Below are 17848 nucleotides of genomic sequence, written 5' to 3' on the forward strand. Positions count from 1 at the left end.
GCTCTGTTGCCCAGGCTGGAGTGCAGTGGCACGATCTCCGCTCACCGCAACCTCCGCCTCCCGGGTTCACGCCATTCTCCTGCCTCAGCCTCCCGAGTAGCTGGGACTACAGGCGCCCGCCTCCACGCCCGGCCAATTTTTTGTATTTTTAGTAGAAACGGGGTTTCACCATGTTAGCCAAGATGGTCTCGATCTCCTGACCTCGTGATCCGCCCACCTCGGCCTCCCAAAGTGCTGGGATTACAGGTGTGAGCCACGACGCCCGGCCTGGGCAAGCTTTTAAGAAAGCTTGGGCACTACCTCCTTTAGTGCTGGCAGGATTCAAACCACATAAGCCCCTGACCATGAGTGAGAACCCATACCCTGGTCCTACCTCCTAGCCACAATAAAACCCCCTGTCCAATCTCCTTTTCTGGCTGTCTCAAGCCAGTTTTGAGCCGGATTGGGATGCCTGCCCTGCTTTCCCTTGGAGAGCCCCAATTATGCAATTAACAAACCTTTTCATACACTTTTTGTTTGTGTTTGGCATCATCAGTCTTGACACTGGACCAAATTTTGGGTAGATGGTCACAACAGAACTGAGAGGTATGTGCCGTTATAATCAGCATTTTGCAGATAGGGAAACTGAAGAATAGAAAGGTCAACATAATATACTGAGGCTTCTAAAAGGCTACAAAATTATAGAAACCACTTCTGAAAATAAATATACTGCTAATATTTCAATTCGGACCTAAGAAAATGTAATCGTTTGTGTGCGCTATTGAAATGTAAGCAAAGAATCTATAATAAATCTTTGACTCTTACTTAAAGTTCTTGCCCAAGGTCACACAGTTACTGATGGGGCTGGGATTGAAACCCAGGCACTAAGACTCTGGAATCTATACTCTAAGCATCTCAAACTGATATTCGTCCAATTGCAAAGCCAATTGCTCTTTCCACTGCAGCAGGAAAGTAAACCTGGATTGCATAAAGCTATAGAAAGGCTGTGTCTAGAATAATAATAATAATAATAGTATATGCTAGGCATTGCTAAGTCTTTTATTTAATCTTTTCTACAACTCTGTAAAGTCAATACCATTATTGTCTCCATTTTACAGATAAGGAAATTGGAGGCTCAGAGAGCTTAGGAAATAATATCCAAGGTCACAGAGGTTCTTGCGAAGCCTCTGCTTACTACCTGTGTGACCTTGGATATTATTTGTCTTGAGAAACTACATGGGTTGATTTATTAGAGGTCATAGTCTAATGTTCATTTGGAATGTGGAGTTTTGGATTCTTCCAGGATTGTAATAATAAAGGTAATGTTTTTCCCGTATTGAGTGATAAGCCCCTTATATACATTCTCCTATTTAAACTTAGAGCGATGCTATAAAGTAAGTGCTGCTATTATTCCCATTTTGCAGAAGAGGTACTTGAGTCTAAGAGAGGTTCACAAAACATATTCAATGAAAGCAAGCTAAGCTATGGACTTGGGTAGAAGCTGAAATTTAAAATCCAACTGGTTACACTGGTCAAGCTCTGAAAGACTTACTGGCTTCACAATTTGAGCCCTAATTCTTTCCTCTCTCCACTGAAAGTACACAATATCTAGCAAGAACCTCACTATATCTTTGGGATTTTGACACACAACCAGCTGCCCTGCCACAGCCCTCCCCACATCAGCACTTCGTGAGCTGTTGCAGCATATTCCTCCTCAGCACCTCCTGTCAGATTCCTCATTCTTGCTGATTTCAGAGCCTGCACTGTCACTGGAATTGCCCTTGCTGCTGTAGCTACTCAGGCATCACATGCTGCAAGTCCTTGTTATCTCTAGGACAGCTCTTTTTGGTATGTTAAGGACTAATTCAGTAGAAAAGGAAGAAGAAGGAAAGGAGAACCTTCTGCTGTCCATACATTTCTTCCCATGAATATCCTGGAGCTTGTAGCTCTGGAAATGGAAATCCGTGTACCCAGAAAGGAGAATGCTGAATGAACCTACAGAAAATGGAGAAGAATGCAGTTACTGGAGGAGGCCCAAGAGTGGTCCTCCAGGACCATAAACTCCTGCAAACAAATTCAGCCCTACGACAAAAACTGAAGAGTGGATGGAATTTCTTCTGATTTCTTTACTCCAAATTAGAATGTGATTCTCGCCACCTTATCATGCAGGAAGTCTATGTTCACACAAGATGGAGATAATAATAGGGCTCATGTTGATTCTAACAGGAATGGAGAAGCATCACCTGCAGGCTTATTTTTAAACTTCTGTTTTTCCTACCTTTGGCAAATCATAGATTTTAGGGGGCAACAGGGAGCCTAAAAGCAGTGAAGTTACTTTTGTAGGAGTAGCAAGAGCACTTGAGTTGATGGAAGGAGGTCTGGCTAAGCTTGTTAGTTGTTCCAACTCAGTCACTGAATAGCAGTGTAACCTCAGACAAATGCGTTCCTTTCTTCTCTCAAGCCCTCCAAGTCCTACCTCATTTGAACTTCAATAATCTATGCCTTTTTCTCTTTTGTACAGCTCTAGCTCTATTTGGTTTTATTCAAGAAAATGACAAAGTGGCATCAACAGTGTCTCATCATGTATGCCAGGCACTGTGTAAGTTCCTCAAATGGAACTGCATACAAAGAGTTTGGGAGGCACAGACAGGGATAGTCAGGGTAAGAATCTGAGAGGAGGTGCCACTGAAGCTGTGCCTCGAAGGATGAGAGGCAGAAAACAAGACCAGGCAGCCAGAGGAGCATACACTCTTCACTGCCTCTGAAATTGTGGAAGGACCTAGAAGAACCTGGTTTGTTTCAGGGAACTTGGGAATCATGGGAAATTTGGTATTGCTGTAGAGGAAGAGTGTGTTGATATGAAACAAGACCAGGGAGCTAAGAAGTCAGGAACAGATCACGGAGGGCCTTGGATGGCTTGCCAAGGAGCTTGTATTTTGTCCTGTGGGTAGCACAGGTTGCCAACAGAGTTGGTTTTTAGCAGCACCATCACATAATCAGATTGTTTTCATAGGAAAACTGTTCCAGTTTCAATATGAAAGATGACCTGGAGCGAGGTGACCCTGGAGCCCTGGAGGCCAGTGGGATGCTAGTGCCTGCGTTACATTCCAGCCAGAGACAAGTACCTTCTAGTTGAAAGACTTTAAGTTGGTTTCCAATGATCTCTGCCTGCTGACATTCAGGCCCCTTGTTTATTCCCCTCCCCTTGAGTGTGGCCTGGACCTAATGTCTCACTCCTATAAACAGAATACAGTAAAGGTGATGGATGACTCTTCTGAGATTAGGTTACAGAAAGGCTATGACTTCCAAAATCAGCTGCCATGTCATGAGCGGCCCTATGGAGAGGTTCAGATGGCACATGGCTTATGTCCCTGGCCAAAACCTAGCTAGAACCAGAGGCCTGCGCACCAGCCACTTAAGTGAACTGGGAAGTAGATCTCCTGGGGCAGGCCAACAGCCACATCAGTTACCTTGGAAATGGATCCTACCCCAGCGGAACCTTGAGATAACTGTAGTCCTGGCTAACTCCTTGACTGCGTCCTTGTAAGAGATCCTGAACCAGGTGGGCCACACCAAAATTCCTGAGCCACAGAAACTGGAATTAACAAGTAGGGTATCTGTTGTTTTATACTGCCAACATTTGAGATAATTTCTTACACGGCAATAGATAAGTAATACAAGCCCCAATAAGGCAGTGGCAATGAAAAGCAGATGAATTCTGAAAATGTGAACAAGCTGGGTTGGAGTGTGAGAAGGAAACAGATATCTAGGCAGACATCGACACTATTTAATTAAGATGGAAAATAAAGTAGGAGGTGTTGCTTTGGGGAGGAATATGATATACTAGTTTGCTGGCCAAAGTTTGAGGGCCTGTGGGACACCCCTGTAAATATACTTAGGAGGCAGCAGGATTCAAAGGGCAGAGGTTTAGGAGAATCATATGGACTGGACATTTGGGAGTATTAATGTAGAGGTGGCTTAGGAAGTGCAACACTGAAGCCCTGGAGATCCTCAACATTTCATCAAACCAGTGTTATTGTGTGTATGTGTTTTTGTGTGTACTATCTATGTATATCTTCTCCTAAGCAACTACTTCGCATTCTAAAAAAAAAATGTCCTTATCTTTGCAGCCATTTTTGGGTTTTCATTTTACCTCACTAAAGACTCCAAATATGAGTGACTCTCTTCACCTTTCAGATTAACCTGAGCCCTCTCCAAATTGGACAAGCTCCCTTTTGAAGTGTGCTGCGTAAATCTGCTGTTGATTTCTGCTGCTTGTAATTATTGGCAACATCTCTAGAGTTCATATGTTGTTTACATACTCAGCCTAATTTATTTTTCCCAAAGAAATTATATAATGTGACATAGCAGGAGAGCTTGTTAGAAGAAACACAGTACATGAAGAGTCGAGAAGATGTCAAGTTGACCCAGAGATCTTTATCAGGGGCTGATGGTGGTGAGTGTGTTTCTAGCTAACCTGCAGAATGTAAACAGAGCCTGCAGACAGACTGAAAGACAGCTCTATCAGCTGTGCTGGAAGTGTTGACAACACTATCCTACCCAGGGTGTGAGCACAGAAGTTTGTTACCATTCCAATTTTGCTGAGCTGCTTGGGGCTTTTGACATTACAGATATCCTGTTCCTGCACAGAGTCTCATAGAAGAATCTTAAAGTTAGAAAGCACCTTAGAGGTCTTCTCAGAAAAGAATGCACAGACTAATTCTGAATGTTTGAAACTATCTACTTGCAAATAATGTTATTTCAATTGTGCAATTAATAAAGCAACAAATAGAATCATTTTCAATTGAGCAATGCTAGTAGATGGAATATGTTTTTATTAACCTACAAAACCACATTAAATTTGATGGGGCAATGGTTCATTTGAACAAAAGTGATGTAGATATTAATGTGATTATACATGGAAACATATAGTACCAAACTAAAGTCACATATCAAAATCTATTCTTTTCACTTTAAAAGTTTAAGAACTGGCCAGGCATGGTGGCTCATGCCTGTAATCCCAGCACTTTGGGAGGCCGAGGCGGGCAGATCACGAGGTCAGGGGTTCGAGAACAGCCTGGCCAACATGGTGAAACCTCGTCTCTACTAAAAATACAAAAATTAGCTGGGTGTGGTGGCGGGCACCTGTAATCCCAGCTACTCGGGAGGCTGAGGCAGAATTGCTTGAACCCGGGAGGCAGAGGTTGCAGTGAGCTGAGATTGCGCCACTGCCCTCCAGCCTGGGCGACAGAGCGAGACTCCATCTCAAAAAAAAAAAAAAAGTTTAAGAACTTAAATTCCTTTTCTTGTGCTCTCTATCTCTGTTCATGCTACCTGTCTCTCTAGTCACCCCCAACCAGGATGAAGAAGAGACTCACCCTGCTTACCTACCTCTTGATCTTACCACTTCCCATGCTCATTGCTACTGGAGTCAGTCAGAGATTGCTTTCTTGCCTTAACCAAAATCAAACAGCCTCTTGGCTATTCTCTCTGCCTCTAGCCTCTTCCTTGTCCAATTTGTTCTTCACACCGTAGTCAGTTGATCTTTATAAAGCACTAACCAAAATCATTTCATGGTTTCCACTGAGTACAGAATCAAGTCACAACCCCTTAGCATGACATTCAAGGCCCACGAATATGACGTTTTCTACCTCTCCAGCCTCATTTCCCATGACATCACTCCATCTGCTCCCTCCAAAGCCATGCTCTTTAACCACATAAAGTTCCCTGACTCCAAGATAGATGACTGTGTTTTTTGCATGCTGTTCTATCAGCCCAGAATGCCCACCACCCCTTCTTTTCCTATGAAATTTCTATGTATACTGTAAGGCTCAGCTTAAATATTCTCTTCTCCAGGAATCCCCTTCTTTGACTCTCTCACGAACCCTGGCTCTACCATGGAATGGTTCCCATTTCATTTTGTCTCAAGAATGAGACCTGTTGACCTTCTCTCTCCAAACCTACATGTGAGCCTTATGACTTCCTTTTGTTCCCAGATCGTTGCACACTTCCCGACACATAGGTTGCCTCAAAAGTGTTTATAGAGTAAATAAATCATGAGCATTAGCAAAGCTTTTTAACATATTTCAAAAGTCCTTGAAGGTTTCATGTTTAGATAAAAATTGAAGTTCATTAAATGTTTTGAATACTGTTTAATAAGTATTATTCATTTTTTATTTTTGCTCATCAGGGATTGTCAAGATCCACATATAATAGCATATTTATCATTAGTTAATAAAATGTAAGAGTAAAATAAACATGGTAATTTAAACTTCAGTTATGTTTGATTGACATTTTCATAGAGAATACATACTTTAAAAAGAAACAGGCTCTTAACTACTTCTTTAAATAGGACCCTTTTGTCAATGAAAATTTTATTTAATACAAAAGTTCTCACTTTTAAAATTTTTGAGGAGAGTTGCTACCACAAGAACCCAATTTGAAATTCTAGATTTTTAGGAACAAATTCTAGACTTTTAGTAACTAAAAAGATTACTTTGTTTTTCTTTTGGGAATGTTTTGTCCTTTTCTATATACCCTCAAACTGAGAAGGTATTTCTGGTGGAGATGGAAAGAACACATTCAGCCTTATTAAAGGCAAGCTGAGGGTAGTTGTAAAAATCATTGAACAGGGAGGGAGAATACCCAAGCTCTAATTCATTGACTCTGGCATTAACAAGCTATGTGACCTTGTTATGCCTGTGTCTCTCTGGGCCTCAGTTTCCCTGTATGTAAAATGAGAGTGCTGGATTAGATTATTTCTGAGGACTTTTCCTGTTCTAACAGACTAGGTTAGCAGAATGCATTTGGATTTGAGGTAGCAGCTGGTTAGTACAATAGCCCCTAGCACTGGACAGCTTTCTCTCAAACACCTCTCCTAGTATCAGCCACCAGAGCCCCAGGTGTTTTTTTAAATTCAAATAGCCACTTTATTGATATATAACTTAATACCATAAAATTCATCCATGTAAAATTTAAAATTCAATGGGTTTTAGAATATTCAAAGTGGTGCAACCATCGTCCCAATCAATTTTAGAACATTTTCACCATGCAAAAAAGAAACCCTGTACACATTAGCAGTAACTCTCTATTTCCTCCCAACCCCTCCAGCCATAGACAAACGCTAATCTAATTTCTGTTTCTATAGATGTGACTTTTCTGGATATTTATACAAATGGAATCATACAATATATAATCTTTTACAGTTGGCTTCTTTCACTTGTTAATGTTTTCGAGGTTCATGGATGTTCATCATTTATTTTTCAAAAAAACAACTTGATTGGCCATGGCCATGGTGGCTCACACCTGTAATCCCAGCACTTTGGGAGAGCGAGGTGGGCAGATCACTTGAGGCCAGGAATTCGAGACCAGCCTGGCCAACATGGCGAAAACCCATATCTACTAAAAATACAAAAATCAGCTGAGTGTGGTGGCGCATGCCTGTAGTCCCAGCTACCGGGCAGGCTGAGACAGGAGAATTGTTTGAACTCGGGAGGTGGAGGTTACAGTGATCCGAGATCGCGCCACTGCACTCCGCCCTGGGTGACAGAAGGAGATCCTGTCTCAGAAAAATAAAGAATAAACTTTACTTTTCAGAACAGTTTTGGATTACAGAAAAATTGGGAAGATTGTACAGAGAGTTCCCATACAATGCCATATCCCATTTCCCTTATAATTAACGTCTTATGTTAGTGTGGTACATTTGTTATAATTAATGAACCAATACTGATATGTTATTACTATATAAACGCCATACTTTATTCAGATTTCCTCAGGTTTTCCCTAAAGTCCTTTTTCTTTTCCAGAATCCTATCAGAATACCATAATAATTTACATTACAATAGTAGTCATGTCTCCTTATGCTACTCGTGGCTGTTTCTTAGCCTTTTGTTGTTTTTTGATGACCTTGACAGTTTTGAGGATTGCTGGTCAGGTGTTTTGTAGAGTGTCCCTCAATTAGAATTTGTCTGACACTTTTCTTATGATTCAACTGGGATTATTGTTTTGGGGAGGAAGACTGCAGAGGTAAAGTGCCATTCTCATCACATCATATCAAGGCTACATGCTATCAACATGATTTATGACTGTTGATGTTGACCTTGATAATCTGGATTTGATAGGGTTTGTCAGGTTTCTCCACTGCAGTTATCCTTTTTGCCTGTTTTCCATACAGTTTTGGAAGGTACTCACTATGAGCAGCCCACACTTAAGGCATAGGGAGTTGTGCTCCACTACCCTGAGTCCAGAGTATTTACATAAATTATTTTGACTTCTTCTGCACAGATTTGTCTCTTCCTCTCCTCTTATTTATTCATTTACTTATTTATTTATATCAGCGTGGATACATGCGTTTTTTAATACTTTAGGTTATAATCCGATACTGCTTTATTCATTTTGTTGCTCAAATTGTTCCAATTTGGTCACTGGGAGCTATTTTAGTTGGCTACTGTGTTCCTTTGACACAGAGCATCATTGTAGTTTATCTGTCTTCTCTCTCCCTCTCCCTATTTCTCTCTCTCTGTCTCTCTCTTTTTCCTTCCCTTACTTTCCATCACTGCAAGACGCAACAGGCTTATTTTGTATATTTCTGGCCCCAGTCCTAGAATCAGTCATTTTCCCAAAGATCCCTGGTTCCTTTTATTGAAGAATGATATTAGAAACTAAGATCTGGGCACTAGGTGTACTCATTGTAACTGGGATGTCTCTGCTTCCAGGTCCTCTCAGCTGACAGAACAAAGAAATATGTGTGTGGATCCTAGCCCCTGTATATACTAGTACTCGATTTCTTTTCATTGCAGAATACTATTCATTGTATGGATATATCGAATTTTATTTACCTATTAATCATGTAATCGACATTTAGGTTGTTTCTACTTTTGGGCTATTATCAATAGTGCTGTTACTAACATTAGTTTACAGATTTTTGTGCGAAAATATGTTTTCATTTTTCTTGGTTATTCCTTAGAGTGAAATTGCTGGGTCATATGGTAAATCAATGCTGAACCTTTTAAGATACTGCTGGACTTGTTTCAAAGAGTTTTGCACTCTCACTAGCACTGAATAAAGATTCCAATTTTCCCACATCTTTGGCAACACTTGTTATTGTCTACTTTTAAATTGTTATTATAATAACCATGTTATTTGTGAGTGGTATCTCATTGTGGTTTTGATATGCATTTCCCTGATGACTAATGATGTTTAAGCATCTTTTCATGGGCTTATTGTCCATTTGTACATTTTCCTTGGGAAAAAGTGTCTACTCAAGTCCTCTGCCCATTTTTAATTAGGTTGTGTTTGTATTATTTAGTTTCAAGAGTTTTTATATAGTCTAGACATAAACCCCTGATCAGATATATGATTTGCATATATTTTTTTCAATTCTGCAGGTTGTCTTTTCACTTTCTCAATGGTGTTCTTTGAAGCAAAACATTTTTAATTTCTATGAAGTTCAGTGGATTTATTTTTGTGTGTCTGTTTTTGCTTTTGGTGTCATATGGCTTTCTTTTCATTATTAATGGTGAAGACTGATTGTGCCTTCTTCTGTGCCAAGAACTAGCCTCAGCAATGAGAAGCATCACACATAGTGGGAAGTACACAGTCTGACCAGAGAATACTCCCTCTTTTCTGAAAGGTCAACAGAGGTTATTGAGAAAGTGATCATAATAGCTTACATAAGCCAAATGTGGTAGCATGTGCCTGTGGTCCCAGCTACTCAGGAGGCTGAGGCAGGAGGATTGCTTGAGCCCAGGAGTTTGAAGCTGCAGTGTACTATGATGGAACCTGTGAATAGTCACTGCACTCTAGGCTGGCAACACAGCGAGATCCTATCCTTAAAAAAAGTTTTTTTAAAAAAAAATTTACAAAGATAATAATAACTAACGCATACTGCACAATGTGTGCCAGGCACTGTGCTTAGCTCTCAAAGCACCATTTTTTATTGAATCCTTGACAACAAACTGGACACAAATGTCCCCACTTGACATTTCAACAAATTGAGGCTCAGAGTAAGTGATGTCCTCAAGAGCCCACAGCTGGTAAGAGATGGAGACAAAACATTATAAATTCAATCTTGATTTTCACTGATCCTATTGGCTTCAAGTCCCCAGGGCACCCATTCCTAAACATGCAATAAACACTCATGAATATTCTGAGAGCCTCCTACAAAATAGGCATTGTGCTGAGTATTGGTGAAGAGTAGACACGGTCTTTGCCTTCATGGAGCTTACAGACTAGAAAGCAGACAAGAGGCAGAATCATACATATAAATTAAAATGATCACTGGAATCAGTGCTTGGAAAGGCACCCAGAGCTATAACAGCTTATAAGAAGGAGATCTGTCCTATTCTGAAGAAGGGCACCATGAAAACCTTTCTAAAAGAAGTGGTGCTAGGGCCAGGCATCGTGCCTCATGCCTGTAATCCCAGAACTTTGGAAGGCTGAGGTTGGAGGATTGCTTGAGGCCAAGAGTTGGAGACCAGCCTGGGCCACATAGCAAGACTCTGTCTCTCCAAAAATAAGAAAAGAAAAAGTGGCTGAGTATGGTGGCTCACACCTGTAATTTCAGCACTTTGGGAAGCTGAGGCAGGAGGATTGCTTGAGCCCAGGAGTTCAAGACCACTCTGGACAACATAGTGAGGCCCCATCTCTACGAAAAAAAAAAAAAGTGATGCTTGAACTGGGATGTTCAGAAGGACACTGGACTATTTGAGAAGCAAGCTTGGAAAAGAACATTCTAGGCAGAGGAAATAGCAAGTTCAAAAGCCCTGAGGCAAGAAAGAAACCGTGTCTTTTTGTCAATAGATGTAATTGTTAGGAAATCTGTGCTTGATGTGTGGATTTGGGGGAAATCCTACAGATGCAAAAAATGAAATATGTACTGTGCATAATAATCTTTAAGACAATTACTAGACTTTAAAATGTGTTGAGATATGAAACTAACACAAACCATAATCTATTTATTCAACAAACATTTCTCAAAAGGAATCCTGGCTGAGGTTGAGCAAAGGAAGACTAAGAGGTCCAAGGAGTTGAACCCAGAGAGGTAGGTAAGAGCTGGATCAGGCAATGCTTTTGAGAGTTGGGATATTTTTTAAAGAGCAATCAATAGGAAGCCACCAGAAAGTTCTTTAAAAAGTAACAGTGAAAGGATTTATGTTGGGCAAGTGGAGTGAATGTTTTAGGGAAAATGGGTTGAAGCGGGCAGAGTAGAAGCAGTGAGAACAGGTAGAAGAAGGCCATGGCAGAGGTCCAACAAGAAATGACAGTGGTGGTGTGGATGAGGATGGTGACGATGGAAAGGAGAGACCGAGCATGTTGTATGTATTCCACTCAGCTGGTTGGTGCTCACCTAACCTCTCCTCTGCCTGACCTGGGAACACACCCCTGGGCTTGCTCTCTGCCCCCTTCTCAAGAGGGCAGTGAGGGTTGATTGGGCCCCTGCATTTAAGCGCCTTCTGGTTCCTCAGCGGCCCCAGCTCCCCGCAGCCCAGGCTGTTCAGCTTGGCTCCCAAGGAGGTCTTTTTCTCCAGTGAGTGGGTCTGAAGAATGACGGAGCCGCTCACTAATCTGATCCTGCTCCTGCTTACTGAGGAGGGGAATTGGCAGGGGGTTGCTCTGGTGTGCTTGTCCTGCTTGTGTTAACTGCAGGCCCCAACCTGGAGAAAAGCTAGAGGATTACTGCTCCTGGGGCTCCCTGCCCCCTCCTCACCCCAAAACAGCTGAAGGAAAGGCTTGAACTTTTCTCTTTCACAAGGAGACACAATTTTGTATTTGTGATAGGAAGAGAATATATTTTAAACCTGCCTTTTCTAGTGATAACAGGAATGCAATCCTATTAGAGAAAATTGGAAAGTACAAGAAGGATGACTAACCAGTATTCATAACACTACCCTGCATTTTTGCATGTTTCTCCAGTCAAATATACTTATTTTTAAATAGTCAAGGTCATATACACTGAATATAGTTCTGTGTATCTCGCTGTTTACGCTTTGTGCTTTAAGCTTTTCCCTGTGTCATTAAAAATTTCTCTGTAAACGATTTTCATGTCTGCAAAGCAGACTTTTTAAAACATTTTACTTAACCTTTCTCCATTTGTTGGACCTTTGGTCTGTTTGGAACTTTTTTGCATAAGAAGGGCTGTGATGAATATCTTTGTTATAAATCTTTGGCTGCATTTTGGATGCGCTTCTTCAGCCCCCACCCTCACCCACTCCTAGATTTCTAGAAGGGGGATTAATGAAGGAAGTTGTATAGTCAGAAGACAGGAAAGCAAAACTCTACCTAGGGTAATTCCCATCAAAAAGTAGCTCTGCACCTATCATAGAAGCTAAAAAATGGACTAGTCATTTTCCCTCGGTAAGGACTTGATGCTTCCCACATCATTTCATTCACCAAGAGGTGGCTAGTAGGTGTCTCTGTGTCAGGAATTGCCTTTCTCTAGAGGCCCCGCTGGATTATGGCTTTGAGGGGCAGCTGGGGCTGTGATTTCACTGGTTTATCTCTTGGTTTTGTGGCCGGCAGAGGAGAGAGTACTCTCCCAGGCCTGGGAGTGTGGTTCCACTGCGCCGCGGTAGAACCAGCTAGGCAACCTTGAGCACGGTCATTTCCCCTTTTGGGGGCCAGTTTCCTCCTATGTAAAACAAGGAAGAGGAGGGAGGAGGAATTGGAGTTTGACCAGATTTCATTATTGTTGCTGTTTAAGCAGCAGAACGCTTATTACAAATTAAACCTTATCAGAACCCCAATCTATAAAATAGATTAAGGTACAGTTGCCCTGATAGACGTGAGTGGGGAGGAGTGGGGGAGGGGCCCCAGTTTGAAAACTCTGGCCTAGAAGATGAAAGTTTCATTCTAGTTCAGTTCAGTTCTCTTCCCTATTGCTGAAGGAAAGAAAAAAAATCATTCTTCATCTGTATTTAAATCCTCCTAATGTGCTGATTGATGACATCTTTTCTCTTAAAGGCAATTTGGAAATCAGACAAAGTGAAGCACAAAGCCATGGATGTTTAGAGAGAGTGAGCGGTATGTGAGACACACTGAAAGGGTGACCCTGGCACTTCTAAGAAGGCAGCAGCACAATGGACTCTTCGAAAGAAGCAGTGTCAGAGTTTACTCCCCTGTTGGCACCGCCTCCCACAGTGGGGGCGAATTGCTTGTTTTTACCCTCCCTTTCCTGGAGTCATTTCAGACCAAATTTGAGTCCACAATTGCTAGCAATTGGAAACCCAGAGTAACCTACGGACAGGTATTTTATTGAAGGCCAAACACGGTGAAAAATATGATGGGAGGATAGATAGGACAAAAAGAGTTTCCTCTCGCCCCTGGGTTTTTGGAGCACCCGGGTTGAGGGGCCAGGGGAGATGAAGCTCACTGACCAGGCAGCTTGCGGGTTTGCTCCAATCACAGCAGCAAGGATTGAAGCACCAACCAGCCGGGAGGGGCGCGAGGTCTGTGGCCCTGGGATTGGGAGAAGGGGGAGTGGTACCAAGGCTGAGGCTGAACCCGAACCCGAGCCTGGACGCGCGGCAGGACCAGGAGGAGGACTGGGTGGAGGGCAAAGCGTATGGGTCTGTAAATCAACGCCGGCCCCCTCCCACCCCATGCTGCACAGTGGGAGATGGAATGCGGGGGCTGAGGGGTGGCAGTGGAAATGTCTTAGGGGGCTGGTGCTGCCTTCCCAGGAAGACCCGACCTTTCTTGGAGAGGCGGAGTGCGTTTAGTCTCCAGGATCCGCAGTGATGTGTAAAAAGCGGGCACGACCCCCGAAGCCTCAGAAAGCCCCCTCCCCACCCCCCAACCAGGCCCTCCCCGGCCCGCAGGTGAATGACTGGCCCACACAAAGGAAGCCGGCTGGAAATGTGGAATTCGGACCAATTTACCGGAGACTCTGTCGCCTAGGGTCCCAGCGGACCTCAAGCAAAGAAATCTGTGGTCAGTAGTGGATGAGGATAAAAACAGTGCACCAGGCCAAGCTTATTGGAAAGGCTGAGTTTAGTTATTCTGGGATAGCGAGGTAACAGGATTAAAGGGATTAAGGAAATCACCTCAAACAGCTGAGGAGGGGGTAAAAAAACACTGGTTCTATTTGTTTTCTTCCTAGGCCCCAAACAGATACACTGGGGCCGTGTGGCTGGGCGCGAAACTAAAGGCCCTTCGGGGGGCACAGTGGAACGGCCAAGGGTCAGGGACTGGAGGAAAGTGGGGAGGGGGGATGGAGTAGAAAGCGGGCTCGAGTCCCTGGATGAAAAGGAGCCTTCCCTGGAAAACAAATAGGTGGACTGAGTTGACACGTTGAAAACAAAACGCCTAGGAGGAGTTTCGGAGATCTTTGAAAATCTAAGGAGTACTTTTTAATACCAAATCTTCCAGCGCTGAATGTTGACTCCGGCGGTTCAGCTACCAGGGTTGAAATGTATTTGTTTCCTGCTGGGGATCCCTGTAACCACTTATTTTTAATAGGATCATCGAGATTTCCGAAGGGTTTTCGTTTTGTAAATATTTCAGCTAGGCTCAAATGTCTTCCCGCCCCAGTGCACAAAGGTAAAAGTGCCCCGTTTATGGTCGGTTTCAGCGGCCGCGCCTTTCCAGCCCCGCCTCGCGTGGCTGCGGCAGCAGACACTTTCAGCAGACGCTCACTGTGATCAACAAGTGCGCGGCCGCGGGCTCTGCGCCTTAGCTACTGTGTGCCCGCTCTCGGGAGACGCTCCTAGAAGACAAGCCGCTTTCTACTCCGAGTTTCAGTTGAGAATATCGGAAGCTGGTGTATGGTGGATCACCAGTAGTTAAAAGGAAACCACTTCAGATTATGCTTGCCTCCCCCCAGGTCCCACCCCGCCCCTAGGATGGGATCTCAGTTGTAAAACCGAGTGTTGGTCCCTCCCCAACCTGCAAAAAAGTTTCAGGGCCGCAAAATTATCAGGACTCCATCATGTTGGTTATAAAATTTATTGATCTCTCATTTAGGAATTAAGAGTAAAAGCTTGAAAAACCTGAAACAAAGTAGCCCCTCCCCACTACCCAAACGAAATCTGAACACATTAGCGCGACGAAATATCAAACAGATCACGGCAGAAATCACCAACTCAACATGACTGGACAGAAGCTGTCCCGCGGCCAGGGGCGGCGAGGCGGGAGACACACGCACACCTGGCTATAAATTAACATTGGCTTTAGCTGCCGCGCCGCTTGGAGCGGTCAGCGCCCCAAAAAACCACGAGGAAAACAGACGCGACAGGACTGGGGGCGTAGGCGTTGCAGTTCTCCAGCTAGCCTCACCCGATACTATGTTTCTCCCGTTCACTCCTTGGCTAACTGCAAACTAACAAGACAACATTTTCAAATGTAACAGAATAACCCTGGAACTCAGGTGGAGGAGTGGGGGTTGTTTTTTCTTTGCAAATAACACAGCGATTCCCAGCCTACAAAGGTGAAAGAAGGAGCAGCGGCGTGGGGCAAGAGAGCTCTCTAGAAGTCCCATTTTCGCTGCTCCTGACTTATTTTTGCTTTTGTACAAAACCCGACAGCTACAGCAAAACTTTCAGTCCTCCCCATCATCGGTACAAGGCAACAGTCCCAGGCAAGCAAAGCTAAACAAGGCGTCCCAACTTGGGGGTGCGGGGCGGGGGTGGGAGTGGGGGTGGGGAACAAGGGTGGACGAGCGCAGGCCGGTGCTCAGATGTGGGTCAGCGGCACCGTTCCGTTGACTGCAGTCCCGGCGCCCTGGTAGTGCTGGTGCACGCCGTGCAGGCGACCGCCGGGCAGCGGAGAGGCGGCGTCGGCCGCGTCCCCGCCGGGTGGCAGGTACATGCTGATCATGTCGCGCAGGTCGCCGAGGCACGCGCGCTGAGAGTGCGATGCGATGGCGGGCGGCGGCGAGCTGGGCTCGGACTTCACTACCGAGCCCATGGGGCCCAGGCTCATGGCGGCTGCGGCCGCAGCTGCGGCCGCGGCGGTGGCGGGCTGCTGCCCGTAGGCGGCGGCCGCGGCGGCTGTGGCTGAGGGCGCCATGCCCCCGTAGCCCGAGGCGGCGGCGGCCGCGGCAGCGACGTTCATGTAGCTCTGAGCGCCGGGCGGCATCATGGGGCTGTACTGCAGGCCGGCCATGTCGTAGCGGTGCATCGGCGGCAGCGCGGGCGGCGGCGGCGGGCTGCTCATGCTCGGGGGCTGCGCGTAGCCCAGCTGCTCCTGCACCAGCGAGTACGCGCCGTTGGCCCAGCCGTTCACGTGCGTGTACGTGTCCAGGCGCTGGCCCACGCCCACCGGACTGCTGGCGGCAGCGGCTGCGGCCGCAGCAGCGGCAGCGGCGGCGGCGGCACCGGGGGGCAGCAGGCCGCTGGGCAGGGAGTACTTATCTTTCTTGAGCAGCGTCTTGGTCTTGCGGCGCGGTCGGTACTTGTAGTCCGGATACTCCTTCATGTGCACTGCGCGAAGTCGCTTGGCCTCGTCGATGAATGGTCGCTTTTCGGCGTCGGTCAGCAGTTTCCAGTCGGCGCCCAAGCGCTTGCTGATCTCAGAATTGTGCATCTTGGGGTTCTCCAGGGCCATTTTGCGCCGCTGCCCGCGGGACCATACCATGAAGGCGTTCATGGGCCGTTTCACACGGTCCTGGTCTGGGCCCCCGCCACCGCCGCTCGCACCACCGCTGCTGCCGCCGCCCGCGTTCGCGCCGCCGGCTGCGTTCGCACTACTCTTGCCTGCGCCTCCCGGGGCTGCGGGGCCGCCGGTGCCCGCCGCTTGTGTGGGTGTCCCTACGGGGTTCTTGAGTTCAGTCTCCAGAAGGCTGTACATTGCCGGGGCGGGAAGAAGGTGCGCCAGCGTGGCGGGAGGAGAAGATGCTCCCGGGGCTGGAGCGGCCACGGTGAAAAGGCCCTGGGACTCCGTCGGAGCGGAGCTTGGGGGCCTGTGGGCCAGCGAGTCCGGCGGGAAGGGTAGGCTTATCAAAATGCTCCGCGCCAAGTCAGCAGGAACCCGCGGGCTTCTCGCACCTGATGCGTTGTCTCGAACAGGTCGCATTCACAGTCTGGCTGGGCTCTAGCCGGGCCCCTTATATACCTGCTCGGATCCCCCGGGGTTGGGGCTTGGTCCGCCCCTCGCAACCCGGAGAACCCGTGATTGACAGGTTCGTAGGGATGCGCCCTGGCCAATCGTTACCGAGCCCCCGTTCGGCCTGGCTGGAAAAAAAAAAAGTTCGGGGAGCCCTTTCGTTCACCCCACGCCCCTCTTTGGCCTAGTGACGTGGTAAGAGTTACTTAGGAGGCGGGAGTCCACGAGGCCCACTCAGAGGCCAACAATTAGGGTTTCAAAAAGTTTGAAAGAACGAAACCTGAGGAGGTGACGGGGGGGGAGGGGGAGGGGACACGCGAGCAGATTGGGGGGAGGGGGCAGAGGGGCGCCTTCGGAATTTAGAAAACAACTTTGCAACCCTGTCAAGGCCGACCGGCGCCCCATCCCCCGGCCAGCCCGCAAAGCTTCCCGTTGTCTGCACGGAGGTTTTCTGGCCGCTTCTGCTGCCAGCGCTAGGAACACAGGGCAACACCAGCTACCCCGGCCGGCTTAGGGACTCCAGGCTCATTGGAAGTGCTCCTGGCTGCGTCTCCAAGAAGCTCTCCCTGGAATTGGCCGCTGGTTGTCCAGATCTTTCTCTAGGAGGGCCAGTGCGTCCAGGACGCAGCGTGGGTCAGGGGCCCGGGCATGGGAGACAGGCTTCAGGACTGCAGGGTGCATTCGGCTGTGAGGCTCTTGGGGGTTTGCGGGAGGGCGGGCAAGCAGTCAGTCGCCCGTCTCCTGAGCCTGGCGGAGGCGCTCGCACAAGGTGATGTGGAGAGTATGTGTGGGACGTAGGGGGTGAACTGGCCTCCGCTCTCTCGATCCT

At 46.3% G+C, this 17848-nt stretch overlaps 1 protein-coding gene and 1 long non-coding RNA gene across 2 annotated transcripts; one reads left to right on the plus strand and one right to left on the minus strand.

Annotated features, from left to right (window-relative positions):
- Nucleotides 1–3528: 3528 nt before the first annotated feature.
- Nucleotides 3529–13061, plus strand: LOC131383895 (uncharacterized). Its single transcript, XR_009214294.1, has 3 exons — nucleotides 3529–3587; nucleotides 10960–11020; nucleotides 12940–13061. It is a non-coding gene; the product is annotated as an uncharacterized LOC131383895 (long non-coding RNA).
- A 1847-nt stretch (nucleotides 13062–14908) lies between these two features.
- SOX3 (SRY-box transcription factor 3) lies at nucleotides 14909–17072 on the minus strand. The gene has a single exon (XM_032756462.2). It carries the CDS (start codon nucleotides 16987–16989, stop codon nucleotides 15649–15651), a length of 1341 nt encoding a protein of 446 aa, XP_032612353.1. The 5' UTR covers nucleotides 16990–17072; the 3' UTR covers nucleotides 14909–15648.
- Between the last annotated feature and the right edge of the window lie 776 nt (nucleotides 17073–17848).

This window comes from Hylobates moloch, unplaced genomic scaffold (genome assembly GCF_009828535.3).
Source record: "Hylobates moloch isolate HMO894 unplaced genomic scaffold, HMol_V3 SCAFFOLD_7, whole genome shotgun sequence".
Taxonomy (NCBI): domain Eukaryota; kingdom Metazoa; phylum Chordata; class Mammalia; order Primates; family Hylobatidae; genus Hylobates; species Hylobates moloch.

Excerpts from the sequence above, each read along its gene's own strand:
- SOX3 (XM_032756462.2), bottom strand. The coding sequence starts at position 16,989 with ATGCGACCTGTTCGAGACAACGCATCAGGTGCGAGAAGCCCGCGGGTT.